Source organism: Schistocerca serialis, chromosome 2 (genome assembly GCF_023864345.2).
Source record: "Schistocerca serialis cubense isolate TAMUIC-IGC-003099 chromosome 2, iqSchSeri2.2, whole genome shotgun sequence".
Classification (NCBI taxonomy): Eukaryota; Metazoa; Arthropoda; class Insecta; order Orthoptera; family Acrididae; genus Schistocerca; species Schistocerca serialis.
Genome location: NC_064639.1, coordinates 904,749,519 through 904,765,707, shown reverse-complemented (window position 1 = coordinate 904,765,707; position 16,189 = coordinate 904,749,519). Strand labels below are relative to the sequence as shown.

Below are 16,189 nucleotides of genomic sequence, written 5' to 3'. Positions count from 1 at the left end.
ATCTATTGGCTTTCGTAGCACCTATATCAGCCATTATTGGAGGTAGCTCGTCAAGTATGTAAAAGCTCTGTTCACATTCCACCTAAAGAACTAGAAAACAATTTATGTAGAACTGGCGCTTAGTCCATTTGGCATCATAACACTTCAATTCTGTTGCCTCCGTGTTTAGACTACTACGACACACGAAAATTTTTGCCGAAATGGGACCCGAACCTGAGTTTCCTGCTCATCGCGGTTGGTCGCTTGAACAACTTCGCGTATCCGAGCACGCCTCCAGGTCCGATACAAACATCCATAACGTGTCATTGCGTTTAAGTCCCATGGCGGTCGCACACCGTTTGTGTGGTTCTACATAGGGAGAGACAATGTTTTCCTCGTCAGTTTGCCTTGCTTTGGCATGAAATTTTCATCTGTCTATAGTAATCCATCCAGCTGATGTAATATTTATTTGCAGTTTGCGAATATATTTCATAGGGCATTTGCATTCAGCTATACAGACACTGCACTAACTATATAAATATCTCGGATAGCTGTCGTGAAAATAAGATGAAACAGATTAGGACTTGTACAGAGTCAGACGTTTTTGCCTCCCTCCATAAGCGAATGTAATAAAACAGAAAGTACTTGATGTTGACACGAAATACCCTCTACCATTCGTAGCTCAGCAGCTTGTTCAGTCATGTACATGATTTGGTCGCTTTGCAGCTGCGCCAGTAGGCGTTGAAACTTTGTACTCATAACTCGGAGGTCCTGGGTTCTCGTAACAGATCCGTTAACGTACTGCAGGTTTTGTAGGCCCCTGCACAGCTCTGTTCATTGCAAGCGCGAGTGTAGGGAGCGGTAAGTACCAGATCTGAGAGCATAGTGACAGGACGTTAAAGTAAGGTAATTCATTTAAGAGTTCATACCCAGCGTAGTTTCGCGCTAGTGAGTTATGTCGCAGAGGATTGAATGGGTTTGCAGTGCTGTATGAGCTACGGAGTTCAGTTGGCAGTTAGCGGGTATTTTGTGCTGCCTACGAGACCGCGTGGAGGTCAGGTTAATCGTCTTGTCAGCAAACTTTAAACGAGCGCTAACAAGCTGTTAAAGTCTTTCGGCTTGCGCGGCCTGTTACGCCCATTAGCAAAGTGGCGTAGGTTTTTACACACATAGAAAAGGAGTTCTTTCCTTTTCAGCAATGGGAACGATTCGAAATTAAGTACTTGAGAGGGCCACATTTAGTGTAAGTGGACCTCTCTTCGGACGAGCCGCCACGGAATGAAAGAAATAAAAATATTTTGACGGCTGATACCTGTTGTAGGATCTGAGGAATCAAACCGCGAGCTATGTCATAGGCTAATAGCGCGGTGAAGACTGGCCAACTTTAATGGTTCCTCTTTTTGTACCGAACGACGTGAGTGAACTTTGTTATGCATTTTATTACGCCAGTTGCAACATTGTGTCAGTCCAACGACAGGATCAAGAGAGAATTGAATTATGCCGTAGCCTTAACGAGGATCTCAAAACTTCAACATGTGCATCCATACCGAGCGAATCACTGTGAACTGCATGTTAAGGGCGTAATTCGTATTGTACCAAGTATTGAGATTTCTTCTCCTTCCTCTCGTGCATGGAGGATGGAAGGAATTAGTGCTTGTACGACACTGTCTAATTTTATCTGAGCCACATCTACGGGTCACGTAAGAAGTGGGCTGATGATTATTCGTAATTTCTGCCACCGACCGAGACAGCGCAGTGCTTAGCACACTGGACACGCATTCGGGAGGACGACAGTTCAAACCCGAGCCCGGCCATCCCAATTTAGGTTTTCCGTGATTTCCCTAAATCTCTTCAGGCAAATACCGGGATGGTTCCTTTGAAAGGCCACTGCCGACTTCCTTCCGCAGCCTTTCCTAATCCGACGGGACCGATGACCCCACTGTTTTGTCCCCTTCCCCAAATCAACCATCCAATCAACCAATTTCTGCCCTGAAATAAGGTTCGCGGACTTATCTGAATAGGTACTTGTGAAGTACTCGACGTCTTTCTTTGCGAGTCTGCCAATCAAGACGTTGCAACATTTCTGTTCCACGCTTGCCAGCCACAATAGCGTGTGACAATTCACACCGACCTTCTTCTGTATACGCACCATGTCTGCTGTTAGTCTGGCTTACTGTGTGTATCCCACACTCTTCAGCAGCACTCAGGTATGGACTGGTACAAGTATTTTTTACGCAATATCTTTCGAAGATAAGGCACGGTGTCCCCAGTATCTAGCAATAGATCTGTAGTCTGCCATCTGCTTTACCTACAACCAGCTAATCTGATCGTTCCGCTTCCTGTCTCCGCACATTGCTATTACCAAATATTTGACGTGACTGGCTCTAATTGTCATTAATTAATACCGTAGTGAAGGCATACCATGCTTTTAAGTTTCGTGAAGGGTACAATTTGCGTTTCTCTACTTTAAGAGTAGGTTATCAATTCCTGCAGTAGCCTCACAACTAGTCGAAATGTAACTGGATATTACTGCAATTTTTACTGCATAGAATTTTTTCATAGATACGTGCATCATCCTCAGATAGCCTACGATTGCAACAAAAACTATCTACTAAATCAATTAACTAACAGCAGTGATCCTATTACACTCCCATGGTGCCCATCTTTAAAATACAATAGTCAGACCTGGTTAGATATCCAATATGAACAGATTCTCTTTATAAAACTTTGACGTGGCACATTACATTACTTTAATATTTGTTCCGTAGATCATGACTACAACATTTTGTAATGATGTGGAATGTGTCCGTTTAACCTACGTTTTCATTACACTTTTTTCAAGTGTCAGCTGTAAGATGAATAGAAACAAGGATACAGGGTAAGTAAGCTGCCCCTACCCATGGATTTTATGCTAACTGCAACACTTTCAAAAACCACGCCAGAAATTTTAAATTTTCATATTCTTTTGCTAGTTACGCGCAAACTGTTAGTCCTACAGAAAAATGAACACGGCAATTTCATAGGAAATTTAATTTCATTAAAATTTTTATGGGGGTGCTTTTTCATTGGAGGCCGTGGTTTTCGAGTTACGCAAGAAAAAGGTGTTTGAAGGTCATTTTTGGGTTTCATAAACCCCTCGGTAGGGGCAGCTGAATCACCCTGTATACTCTCTTTTTTTTAGCAGTGTAACAGATTGTGGTAACTGGCAATACTTACAGTTCTTTTGTATCACTAAGAGGAAAGTACATTATCTTCCACTAAAAGAACCAGTATGATGCTACTATCAAGCTACTGATGTTTAACTTAACATCCAAACGTCAGTGAAATCTTCTTCGAGTGTGTTGAATAATTAAGTTGTTTTGATGTGTTCTTGTTGAAAATCTAAACTTCACTATCAGAAACATGTAAACATTTACATATGACAGTGCGTAAGACAAATAGCAGTTGTAGTCTACTGCATGATTCCATCTTGGTTAGAACTCTGTACAAATTCAGTGTACCACAGTTCACTGTCAGTGTGTTTGCAGCAGTATTTATTCTCATATGCACTCAAAAAATTGCGATTTCCCAGAGAACAGTGGTGGCAGTTCTTGCCTGCAGCCCTTTCCTTGTCACTGAAAATTGTTTCATGATAGTATGACCAAGTTCACTTTCAAAAATTAATCATTTGTTACAACAATATAGGAAAGATAGATCACTACTTACTGTAAAGAAGATATGTTAGGTTACAGATAGGCACAATTGAAAGGTGTTACATAAAACTTTCTTTTAAATGTGCCTGTCTGTAACTTAACACGTCTTCTTTATGGTAAGTAGCATTCCAACATTGTTGATATTCCTACCTGGAGTTTCCATTGTTTAATCTTTTGTGACATTTGATACATATCCTATGCAACATTAGAAATTGTATGGCATTGATACAGAAGTCTAATTTAATTTTTCTCTCCTTTTCAGAACTCATTTGGTCGACCAGATGAGGTAGTTGCTGCTGAAACATTGGAAAACCACATTCGCTGCAACAACAGTTTCGTGCACGCTGTGTTCCAAGCTCAGTTTAGGTCATCACTAACATGCCCACGCTGTAAACGGCAGAGCAACACATTCGACCCGTTCCTCTGTGTATCTGTGCCTGTACCGCAAAACCAGACGAGGCCCGTGTACGTCACGGTGCTGTACACTTCGCAGCAGCCGAGACAGGTCAGCAGCTATCAAATCAGAGTTTTTCTTTATGTTTGATCTATTGTTATAAAGGTACTAGTTCCTACACTTTGTCACTCATATCATCATCATCATCAGCATCATTGTCACTCATATCATCATCATCAGCAGCAGCAGCAGCATCATCATCATCGTCGTATAATTCCAGTTTGTCAGTTGCTGTTAATGAGCCTCTTCCACTTGCTTTTGTGTATGTATAATCTGTCGCTGAGAACATTATCTGTCGTCCTTCCTTTGACAGCGAGGTGACTCTTGATCGTGTCGATCCATCAGGTTCTGGGTCTTCCTAAAAGATGTTTTCCTTCCACACCTCTTTACAAATTTCTGTTCTTGTAGGCTGCAGCCTTGTTACATGTCTATACCACCATAGTCAAGATGTGCTGATTAGTCCCAAAAGGGGTGTCTAAATTCTGCCTTCCTTCGTTCATTCCTCCCTCCCCTCATCTTCTCATTCCGTAACCTATCCACATTGGCCTTCTGGATGATGCATCTAAGGAATTTCATTTCTGGCGCCTGGCGCCTCAATGCCCATCTTTATGATGAAGCATGCTTGGATATTGTAGATCAGTGTTCATTCTCTGTCTTTCTCTCCACCACCTCTGTTCACCGTCGTCCACCCCCCCCCCCCCACCCCCTCCCCTCCACCATTCGATGCCCATAGCTTCTGAGTAGTTGCATTATACTTTGAAGAATATTTCTCCGTAATGGAGGAAATAAGGGGAAATGGGACCACCAAAGGGAAACTACATGCATTACATCTCTTGAAAAGATGGCTAATTTTTTTGTGTATTGGGAAAAACCATTCCCTTTTTCACATTGAGCTATTACTTTGTAATCTACTGAATTGTGAAAGGAGATAATAAATTAAATATATCATTGGGATTACTTTTTGTGTTTCACCTCACCTGAAATGATGCTTAGTCTTCAAGAAATTTTTTTCTTTTTTTGCTTTGTTGTGTTAGTCAGTGTGGTAGCTGTTTTATGTCGCTATAAATCAATGTACAAAATTCTGATTTTAATTATCACATAAATACCAATTTTAAATGTCCATTTAATAATTATTTCACAACCTTATTTTTACTCTAATTTTGAAATAGCTCAGTAAAGCATGTTATCCTTATATTGTAGCTTTTCTGCCAAGTAATTTTATAAAATTAATGATACAAATCTCTCAAAATGAGAGGTTAAAATTGAACAATAAAAGTACCACAAAACTAGAAAATTCTCACCAGGAAAGCCTGAAGAATTACAAAGAAAATTCTACTCTAACCAACTATTTTCAAGTACACCCATAATAGCATTTTGACAACCTGTGAAAATAAGTGCAATCGGCATGGGAAATTAATTTCTTCACTATTAATTTTCCATGTTGCTTGCATTTATTTTCACCTGTTGTCAAAACGATAGTGTGGGTGAGTGTAGAATTTTCCAGTCTTTTTTTTTTTCACTTTCCTTTAATCATTTAATTATTAGTCTCTGTTTTGTTTAAAATTGCAGTTGAGAAATTTGCAGCACTTATTTTATGAAGTCACTAAAAAAATTTAAATTTTTACTTGGTAAGTATGCTAAGGCATAAGAGTCCTACAGTTGTTACTGTGCCTATCTTTCATATTATTTACTCATTCGTTAATTTGTGAATGCCGTTTGTTACACAGATGACATGATCTGAGAGTATGTGATTAATATCCAAAGTACCTTAGCAGAGAGAATCAAGTCAAAAAAATTCCCTTGTGACTTAACAGTATGTCATTGGATCGTAAGTGGATCAACAGTGGCACATAAGAGAATAAATAACCCTCATGTGTTCTGTATCCTACCAAATAAACAGTTCATCATAAGTATTGTGGGGTAATATAAGAAATTACGAAGCACAGCTGCCTTAACAATTTTATTCAGCCCTTTTATCTTCAATTTTTACTAAAATTTGTCAGATATTGTATGAATGTTTTTGAAAGTGGAAGAAAGTGCAGTATTAGAGGAAACATTTTAATTTCAGGTGAAATTAGGTGTCTCTCTCCCGGCTCACGCAGAAGTACGAGAATTGCGTGAGCTGTTGGCATCCGATACATGCATCTCTGAGAACCACATGCTGCTCACAGAAATAGACGATTTTGGCTTCCATCGCACGTTTTCAGGTTGGTGTTAAAGGAAACATTGGTTACGTGGTCAGTTTACGTGGAAGTACCATTAAATGCTGTGATTGATATGTCGATAGAATAGACAAAGTTAATATGAGTGCAGAAAATTACTCATAATGTTCCTGAATTTTATTTCTGTGTAACAGCCAATTTAAATTGCCAGTTACAAATGTACAGGTAATACCCAGAACCCTAATGATAAGTAGTTTTCAAATTAAAACTTCACCCTGGCACCTGATGAGTTACTGCCAGTTACATTGTTCAGCTGTTTCAGTTTACAACATTTTGTCTTGGATTTTACATCACAGGAGTCAATATTGGCTCTGCTCTTGTTCATGCTACATATAAATGATCTGGCTTCTTTTATCCAAGGAGCAGAAATATATTTGCTGACAATGCAGTTATTCTCTGCAAATGGGCTGTCACTGAGTCTACATAAAAGTTGTTGGTACAACTAGGTGTTAGCCATTCGAACAACTATAATTTCGGATTCAAGATATTCGGCCAGTTGTACAAAATAGAACTCCAATACAGCAGGAATGAATAAGATTTATTCACCAATAAACAGAGAAGAAGGTACTTGATAATACATCACTGTAGTTGGAACTACAATATAGTTGACAAGAACTGACTGTTGTTGCCAAGAAAAGTATTGTCGTATGGTACATTCATGGGATGTTGCACTGCACACAAAGAACAAATCAAAACCAAGCACCTCTGATGGCTGGAGTGCAAACTCTTCGACAGCTGATGTAAACACAAGCAATTGACAGTAACTAATATCTTGCTCACTATAAACTCAGTAGATGCAGTTACGTACTGTACGAAGCCTGAACACACCATTAGAAAAAATGCAGGACGGTAATTCAATAAATGAAAGAGTATATACTAAATGCTTAAGTATTTATACTGGTAAGAATGTGAAATGGAAAGCACATGTTGATATTAAATCATCTAAGATCTGCAACTTTTGTCAGGTGTTGGAGTTGAAACTGTGGAAAAGTTGACTTACTTTTCTCACTTTCATTCACTAGTGGCATCTTATTCTGGGACAACTCTTTATTTATTTATTTACTTATTTGTTCATTAAACTGTCAGTAGATAATTTCCAATGTATAGATGAAGTGAGGACATGCACACTTTCAATTATATGTATACATACACTATAACACAGGTCTATCTGATTAAGTCGAAATGTAATTTATCACCCTTAGATAAATACCAAATACAAACCAAGATTTCCTTAACATAAACTGAATGAGATAAAAACATGAATTATGATACTTTGATGTCCATATGAAATTCACTCGGTCATCTTCACATTTTGAAAATTTTGCACATTTGCCATTTCACTTCTGCAGTGTACACCATGCTTTCACTAATCTTTGCTATCTTACACTCTCAAAGCCTTAGTTTGTAGTACCATGTCTGTCTGAGGCACCTGGAGCAATAAAAAAAAAGCAAGCAACAGCACGATCATTCTTCTGTAACGAGAGAGTCCATATACAGGATGATTAAAAGAAACATTTACAAACTAATGTGACACATTTGGCACACAACAATGATCAGTAATCACACAGGAAGCCAGGGATCATGAACGCCACAGTAGAGTGCTGCAGTTACGTGTGGGCTGGCATTGGTGGAGACTGTTTAATTGCACTGTACTTTCTCCTGGACTGACCTGATGGTCGCACATATATTGTATCCAGTGAGAGATTCTGCCAGAAATGCTGAATGATGTTTCCATACCTATTAATCGCCACATTTCAGCCGACATGTGAGGGCACATCTGCAGGCAACCGTTCCCAGCTGGTGGATTGGTAACAGTGGGCCAGTTGCATGGCCGCCATGATCACCCAATTGGTCCCCAATTGATTTTTTCCTATGGAGGTTTCTTAAGGGCCTTGGGTATGAAACACTTGTTATGTCGCCAGAGGAACTAGTGGCCAGGATTGCTGCTGCAACAGGATGTCTTAGAGATACACCAGGTATCTTTGAGAGGGTGCATCGTTCAATGCAGCATTGATGTCGAGCATGTCTCATTGCGTTTGGAAAAAAACTTTGAGCACCTACTTTAGTGGGTGTTCTTTTTAGCATGTTACTAAATAACTTCAGTGCCATTTAGTAGTCTCAGATGGCCTTTGTGATTACTGATCCTTATTGTATACTAGATGTGCTGTTCCTGGTTTTGGATTCAGAAACATTTTGTGATGCTCTTCTTGTCTGAAGGAGATCTTGTCTACTGTTCAGCCTCTAGATTTAGAGATGAAGAGACTAAATAACCTCTTAATTTCTCTCGAAATCAGGTTTTTTATCAGTGCATTTTGTTTGGAGTGACAATTTATTGTGCAAAATGTGCACAACAGTTATGCATCATTGAGGGAAGAAAGGGCTAGAACCTCTTGTAGACATGTCTTCAAACAGTTTGGCATATTGACAGTGTTGTTTGTTGTTGTTGTTGTTGTTGTTGTTGTTGTTGTGGTCTTCAGTCCTGAGACTGGTTTGATGCAGCTCTCCATGCTACTCTATCCTGTGCAAGCTTTTTCATCTCCCAGTACCTACTGCAACCTACATCCTTCTGAATCTGCTTAGTGTATTCATCTCTTGGTCTCCCTCTACGATTTTTACCCTCCACGCTGCCCTCCAATACTAAATTGGTGATCCCTTGATGCCTCAAAACATGTCCTACCAACCGATCCCTTCTTCTGGTCAAGTTGTGCCACAAACTTCTCTTCTCTCCAATCCTATTCAATACTTCCTCATTAGTTATGTGATCTACCCATCTAATCTTCAGCATTCTTCTGTAGCACCACATTTCGAAAGCTTCTATTCTCTTCTTGTCCAAACTATTTATCGTCCATGTTTCACTTCCATACATGGCTACACTCCATACGAATACTTTCAGAAATGACTTCCTGACACTTAAATCAATACTGGATGTTAACAAATTTCTCTTCCTCAGAAACGCTTTCCTTGCCATTGCCAGCCTACATTTTATATCCTCTCTACTTCGACCATCATCAGTTATTTTGCTCCCCAAATAGCAAAACTCCTTTACTACTTTAAGTGCCTCATTTCCTAATCTAATTCCCTCAGCATCACCCGACTTAATTAGACTACATTCCATTATCCTTGTTTTGCTTTTGTTGATGTTCATCTTATATCCTCCTTTCAAGACACTGTCCATTCCATTCAACTGCTCTTCCAAGTCCTTTGCTGTCTCTGACAGAATTACAATGTCATCGGCGAACCTCAAAGTTTTTATTTCTTCTCCATGAATTTTAATACCTACCCCGAATTTTTCTTTTGTTTCCTTTACTGCTTGCTCAATATACAGATTGAACAACATCGGGGAGAGGCTACAACCCTGTCTTACTCCCTTCCCAACCACTGCTTCCCTTTCATGTCCCTCGACTCTTATAACTGCCATCTGGTTTCTGTACAAATTGTAAATAGCCTTTCGCTCCCTGTATTTTACCCCTGCCACCTTTAGAATTTGAAAGAGAGTATTCCAGTCAACATTGTCAAAAGCTTTCTCTAAGTCTACAAATGCTAGAAACGTAGGTTTGCCTTTCCTTAATCTTTCTTCTAAGATAAGTCGTAAGGTCAGTATTGCCTCACGTGTTCCAGTGTTTCTACGGAATCCAAACTGATCTTCCCCGAGGTTGGCTTCTACTAGTTTTTCCATTCGTCTGTAAAGAATTCGTGTTAGTATTTTGCAGCTGTGACTTATTAAGCTGATAGTTCGGTAATTTTCACATCTGTCAACACCTGCTTTCTTCGGGATTGGAATTATTATATTCTTCTTGAAGTCTGAGGGTATTTCGCCTGTTTCATACATCTTGCTCACCAGATGGTAGAGTTTTGTCAGGACTGGCTCTCCCACGGCCGTCAGTAGTTCCAATGGAATATTGTCTACTCCGGGGGCCTTGTTTCGACTCAGGTCTTTCAGTGCTCTGTCAAACTCTTCACGCAGTATCGTATCTCCCATTTCATCTTCATCTACATCCTCTTCCATTTCCATAATATTGTCCTCAAGTACATCGCCCTTGTATAGACCCTCTATATACTCCTTCCACCTTTCTGCTTTCCCTTCTTTGCTTAGAACTGGGTTTCCATCTGAGCTCTTGATATTCATACAAGTCGTTCTCTGATCTCCAAAGGTCTCTTTAATTTTCCTGTAGGCGGTATCTATCTTACCCCCTAGTGAGATAGGCCTCTACATCCTTACATTTGTCCTCTAGCCATCCCTGCTTAGCCATTTTGCACTTCCTGTCGATCTCATTTTTGAGACGTTTGTATTCCTTTTTGCCTGTTTCACTTACTGCATTTTTATATTTTCTCCTTTCATCAATTAAATTCAATATTTCTTCTGTTACCCAAGGATTTCTACTAGCCCTCGTCTTTTTACCTACTTGATCCTCTGCTGCCTTCACTACTTCATCCCTCAAAGCTACCCATTCTTCTTCTACTGTATTTATTTCCCCCATTCCTGTCAATTGCTCCCTTATGCTCTCCCTGAATCTCTGTACAACCTCTGGTTCTTTCAGTTTATCCAGGTCCCATCTCCTTAAATTCCCACCTTTTTGCAGTTTCTTCAGTTTTAATCTACAGGTCATAACCAATAGATTGTGGTCAGAGTCCACATCTGCCCCTGGAAATGTCTTACAATTTAAAACCTGGTTCCTAAATCTCTGTCTTACCATTATATAATCTATCTGATACCTTTTAGTATCTCCAGGGTTCTTCCATGTATACAACCTTCTTTCATGATTCTTAAACCAAGTGTTAGTTATGATTAAGTTATGCTCTGTGCAAAATTCTACCAGGCGGCTTCCTCTATCATTTCTGTCCCCCAATCCATATTCACCTACTATGTTTCCTTCTCTCCCTTTTCCTACACTCGAATTCCAGTCACCCATGACTATTAAATTTTCGTCTCCCTTCACAATCTGAATAATTTCTTTTATTTCATCATACATTCCTTCAATTTCTTCGTCATCTGCAGAGCTAGTTGGCATATAAACTTGTACTACTGTAGTAGGTGTGGGCTTCGTATCTATCTTGGCCACAATAATGTGTTCACTATGCTGTTTGTAGTAGCTTACCCGCATTCCTATTTTCCTATTCATTATTAAACCTACTCCTGCATTACCCCTATTTGATTTTGTGTTTATAACCCTGTAGTCACCTGACCAGAAGTCTTGTTCCTCCTGCCACCGAACTTCACTAATTCCCACTATATCTAACTTCAACCTATCCATTTCCCTTTTTAAATTTTCTAACCTACCTGCCCGATTAAGGGATCTGACATTCCACGCTCCGATCCGTAGAACGCCAGTTTTCTTTCTCCTGATAACGACATCCTCTTGAGTAGTCCCCGCCCAGAGATCCGAATGGGGGACTATTTTACCTCCGGAATATTTTACCCAAGAGGACGCCATCATCATTTAATCATACAGTAAAGCTGCATGCCCTCGGGAAAAATTACGGCTGTAGTTTCCCCTTGCTTTCAGCCGTTCGCAGTACCAGCACAGCAAGGCCGTTTTGGTTATTGTTACAAGGCCAGATCAGTCAATCATCCAGACTGTTGCCCTTGCAACTACTGAAAAGGCTGCTGCCCCTCTTCAGGAACCACACGTTTGTCTGGCCTCTCAACAGATACCCCTCCGTTGTGGTTGCACCTACGGTACGGCTATCTGTATCGCTGAGGCACGCAAGCCTCCCCACCAACGGCAAGGTCCATGGTTCATGGGGGGGGGGATATTGACAGTAGCCACACTATATACTTATTCCCTTATGAAATTTTTTGCCAGCAATCAGTCACAGTTAGTAAAGTTAACCCCACAAAGAAGGTCAAGAGGGATTATGTCTGGTGACGGTGGTTGGCATGATGTTGGACTGTCTTTATCAGTCCAACTCTCTAGAAAGATTTCATCCAAGAACTAGCAGGCAAGTAACCCTCAGTGTGGCAGTGCACCATCTTGTTGAGACAATAGTCTTGGTTGTAATTCCTGTAACTGAGGTGCGACGAAAAGTCACAGTGTGTCCAGGTAAACAGTTGCTGTGAACGTGGGCCCAGTTAAAGAGAACAGTCCAATAATTATGTTGGGCATTAAGCCACACTGGGCATATCTGTTCACTTTTCTGGAGATGTGAAAAGTCACTCGTCTTAAAAGCAATCCTTATTACAGTTTTCGTTGTTTACATCAAATTTGTGCCAGCATGATCCTAGCAACCTCCGTGCATCTGGGCTTATCTTCTGGCTGGCATAGCTTGAAGGAGTTACACTTTGTATGCATGGAAATGCAGCCACTTGTGTAAACTCTACACCGCAGTGCTCTGAGGTATGCCTTTTTCTCTGGAAAATGACACGATGGTCTCTGCGGATGGATCGAGATGTATGCGCAGTATCAACAGTGTTGTCACTCCAGGTCTGTCTCCTATTGCCTCATCACTAACACTTCCAGTCTATTTAAACTTTTCGTACCATCCTCTTATGCTCTTCTCTTCTGGCAGATCTTTACCATAGGCACTTCAGAACTTTTGCTGAACTATAACGGATGACCAATTTGTATGAACCCACAAAACTCATTGCCCCCTCTCATGCATAGACAGACACCATTGTGGCAACAGCACCTCTAAATTGTGCTACCTGTAACAGCAGAACAGGGGAGGGAGGGGGGGGGGGAGAGAGAGAGAGAGAGAGAGAGAGAGAGAGAGAGAGAGAGAGAGAGAGAGAGCACATGCAGGAGTGTATTGATAATTAACTTAAAGAGTTCAGCTACAGTTTGCAACAAGCCACGTAGCTGTATCTAGCACAGTTCCTTAGAAATAAATTTCTGTAACCATGAATAGAGTTCATACTCACTTTCTAGTTCACTAGAAGACAATCAAAGTGAAAACTGTTCCTAACAAGAGCTGCAGCCAAAGATGAAAACAGTGATAGAGTGCACAGTAAGAAAGAGTATGGTGCATTTTGCATGAAGAATTAATAATGGGAAAGCTTTGTGCAAGGTGGACATCTTTTATTTTTAATGTTGAGCAAAGGAAAATTTGAAAGTGGATTCCTCATGATGCCTGGACTGTTTCCAAAAGAGGACATTTGCTTTTATGTGCCAACTTGTTATTGTGGGTGAGACGTGTGTGCAGCATTTCATCTGACAAACACAGCCTGGAAGGTGTGTTAAAATGCCTGCTTCCCAGACACAGAGAGGTGTGCCAGTCCTGGATCAAATCCACCTCATTGATTGACAGCAGAAAATGGTGTGCCAGCCAGCATGGATGTGCTTTTTAGACAGTTTTTGCCATCCACCTAGGTAAAGCTGGTTTGGTCCAAAATCCCATTTCAGATACATGATGCACAAACACTTTCAAAAATGATGTCACATTTGACCATGTGATTCAACTAGGTGCAGATAGAAGGGCAGGCAAATTCCTTCCTGGGGGTGGGGTTGCAAGCAGTAGCTGTAAAATGCCTTTGAGAGTGGCAACCACATCATTGTAATAGCCTATAATGCGTCTATGGTTGGTTCTCCCCAAACATTGGAGGAGCACAGTACCAGTCCTGACCCAGCACTGGTTGGATAAAGGAAGGGCACCGGAAAGGAAAGAGGGGAACACAATGGGAATGAAGCAGTGTGTGCAAGTTTTCTGATCCTGCACCAAAATAGGCAAACAAAATTTCAGCTGAAATATTAGGACCAATATTTTCTGAGTGGCAAAAGGGATTTTTCTTATTAATTACCTTTCAGAGGTGACAACAGGAATTGGTGACCAACTGTATGAAAGACAAATATGTGAAGAGCGGTCCAGAGGACAAATGAGAAAGAAGAAGTCACTTTTCTTCAGAGCAATGCTCTTACTTGCAAAGTTCTTCTAGTAGTGGGGAAAATGGACTAATTGAAATTGGGATTGTTGGATCGTTCACCCATTTTTACAAATTGACACCCAATCTCTTGCACCTATTCTAACATCTAAATAAATCTGTGACTGGAAAATATTTTTTGAGATCAATGACGAAGTTGTAGTAATGATAGCTGGCATATCTATACTAATGGGAACAACTTTGAGAAAAACTGTACATAGCTAAGTGGGTGCTGCCTCAAAAAATTAAGTACTTCAGTTGTCAAGCTAAGATGATTTCTGCAAATCTTTGCTACAACAGTCAGTATTCTCTTTTCTGCCTCCTGTAATTTCTGACAAGCAGCTGCTCTTCGTAGAATTTTCTTCCATATGTAGAGATAAAGTGTCCCAGTTTTGGTTATATGAGCAGTCAGTCAGTCAGTGCCCCAGAAGGAAAGCATCACGATTTTCTAAACAACTGGTGGTTTAACTGCTTCACTGGTGCACTGACTATAAGGATCCTACGCTTAAAACATCTTATAGCAAACTTCAAAACATCTAGGATAATGTCTGTTGTGTATCTGACAGTTGTTGTATTAAAATGTGAATGGAACATTAATTACTCTCCACAAATGAGTCAGAAGATTAGTGACAAACATTAAACAAGCAGGAATAAAACTGTGCTGGTGAGAATGCTGTGTCACTGTTGTTAATGTGCTTCAGTGTTGAATGTCGCCTACTTCATAGTATGAATCATGAAATCAGAATGCCAAATGACATTTCATTAATGTCCACCTATTGTTTCAAAAGTTGGAGCTTGCACATTGTGCAGTGTACATTGGAAAGCTTAAAAGTTGTAGGATTTTGACACTCGGTTGCAATTCCTTTGAAAGACTAGTTCAATGGATGTTACGATATGCTGTGCTGAAAAATAAACAATAGCATCATTTGTAGTGGAAGGTAGGAGACAAGATACTGGCAGAAATTAAGCTGTGAGGACTGGTCACGAGTCGTGCTTGGGTAGATGGTAGAGCACTTGCCCGTGAGCGGCAAAGGTTCTGAGTTGGAGTCTCAATCCGGCACACAGTTTTAATCTGTCCGGAAGTTTCAGAATACACTGTTTTGAAAAACATCCTTCCAGTTCCTAAATAAAAAAGGTAGCCAAGTTAGATAAAAACATTGTAGAAATACAATTTAAACTCTTAAATGAGATCATTTAATTACACCTTAATGATAACACTGGAATACACATACACTAAATATTCTGTTGTTCAGTAAAAGAGAGAAAATCTGGGGCACACTTCTTAAAAACACAATTGAAACTTACCAGTATTACAGTAGTATGGAACATATATTAACAGTTGGATGTGAAATAGAAAAGATTGTGAACGGGGGAGAGGAACAAGTGTGAGCAATTTATGCACATCAAAAAATGTTTTGCGTCACCCAGGTTCCCAGAACTCCTGAAGATAGATGTTGACTGTGGGTATTGTATCACAGACACAGTCCCTTGACTGTTCAGAGATGTCACTAAACCCGCACAAAGATGTAAACAACCATGCATGAGCACAACCTATTAGAGGGAGGGGGTCCGACAGCCTATCAGTTCGTCATTCCACCAGGAAGGAGGTACACAGCTCGTGTTGCCTGTAGTTCAATCATGCCTAGATGGTCAATGCAGTGGTTCGAATCGTGTCCACATTGTTACTTTGTGCCAGGAAGGGCTCCCAACAAGGGAAGTGTCCAGGTGTCTCGGAGATAACCAAATCAACGTTGTTTGGACATGGAGGTGATAGAGAGAGATAGGAACTGTGGATGACATGGCTCGCTCAGGCCACCCAAGGGCTACTACTGCAGTGGATGACTGCTACCTATGGATTACGGCTCGGAGGAATCCTGACAGCAATGCCACCATGTTGAATAATGCTTTTCGTGCAGCCACAGGATGCCGTGTTACAACTCAGACTGTGCACAGTAGGCTACATGATTCATAACTTCACTCCCAACGT

General features: G+C 40.5%; 1 protein-coding gene across 4 annotated transcripts in view; it reads left to right on the top strand.

Moving 5' to 3' along the window:
- LOC126458256 (ubiquitin carboxyl-terminal hydrolase 31) overlaps positions 1–16,189 on the top strand; it is a 359,092-nt gene that overhangs the window by 266,173 nt on the left and 76,730 nt on the right. For 3 of the 4 annotated variants that reach the window (XM_050095171.1, XM_050095174.1, XM_050095172.1), the window contains exons 2-3: positions 3,934–4,176; positions 6,194–6,332. In XM_050095171.1, the coding sequence (XP_049951128.1) occupies positions 3,934–4,176; positions 6,194–6,332 (382 nt within the window). Of the gene's footprint in view, positions 1–2,114; positions 2,187–3,933; positions 4,177–6,193; positions 6,333–16,189 lie in introns of those variants that run through there. The other variant, XM_050095173.1, reaches the window with a different exon arrangement.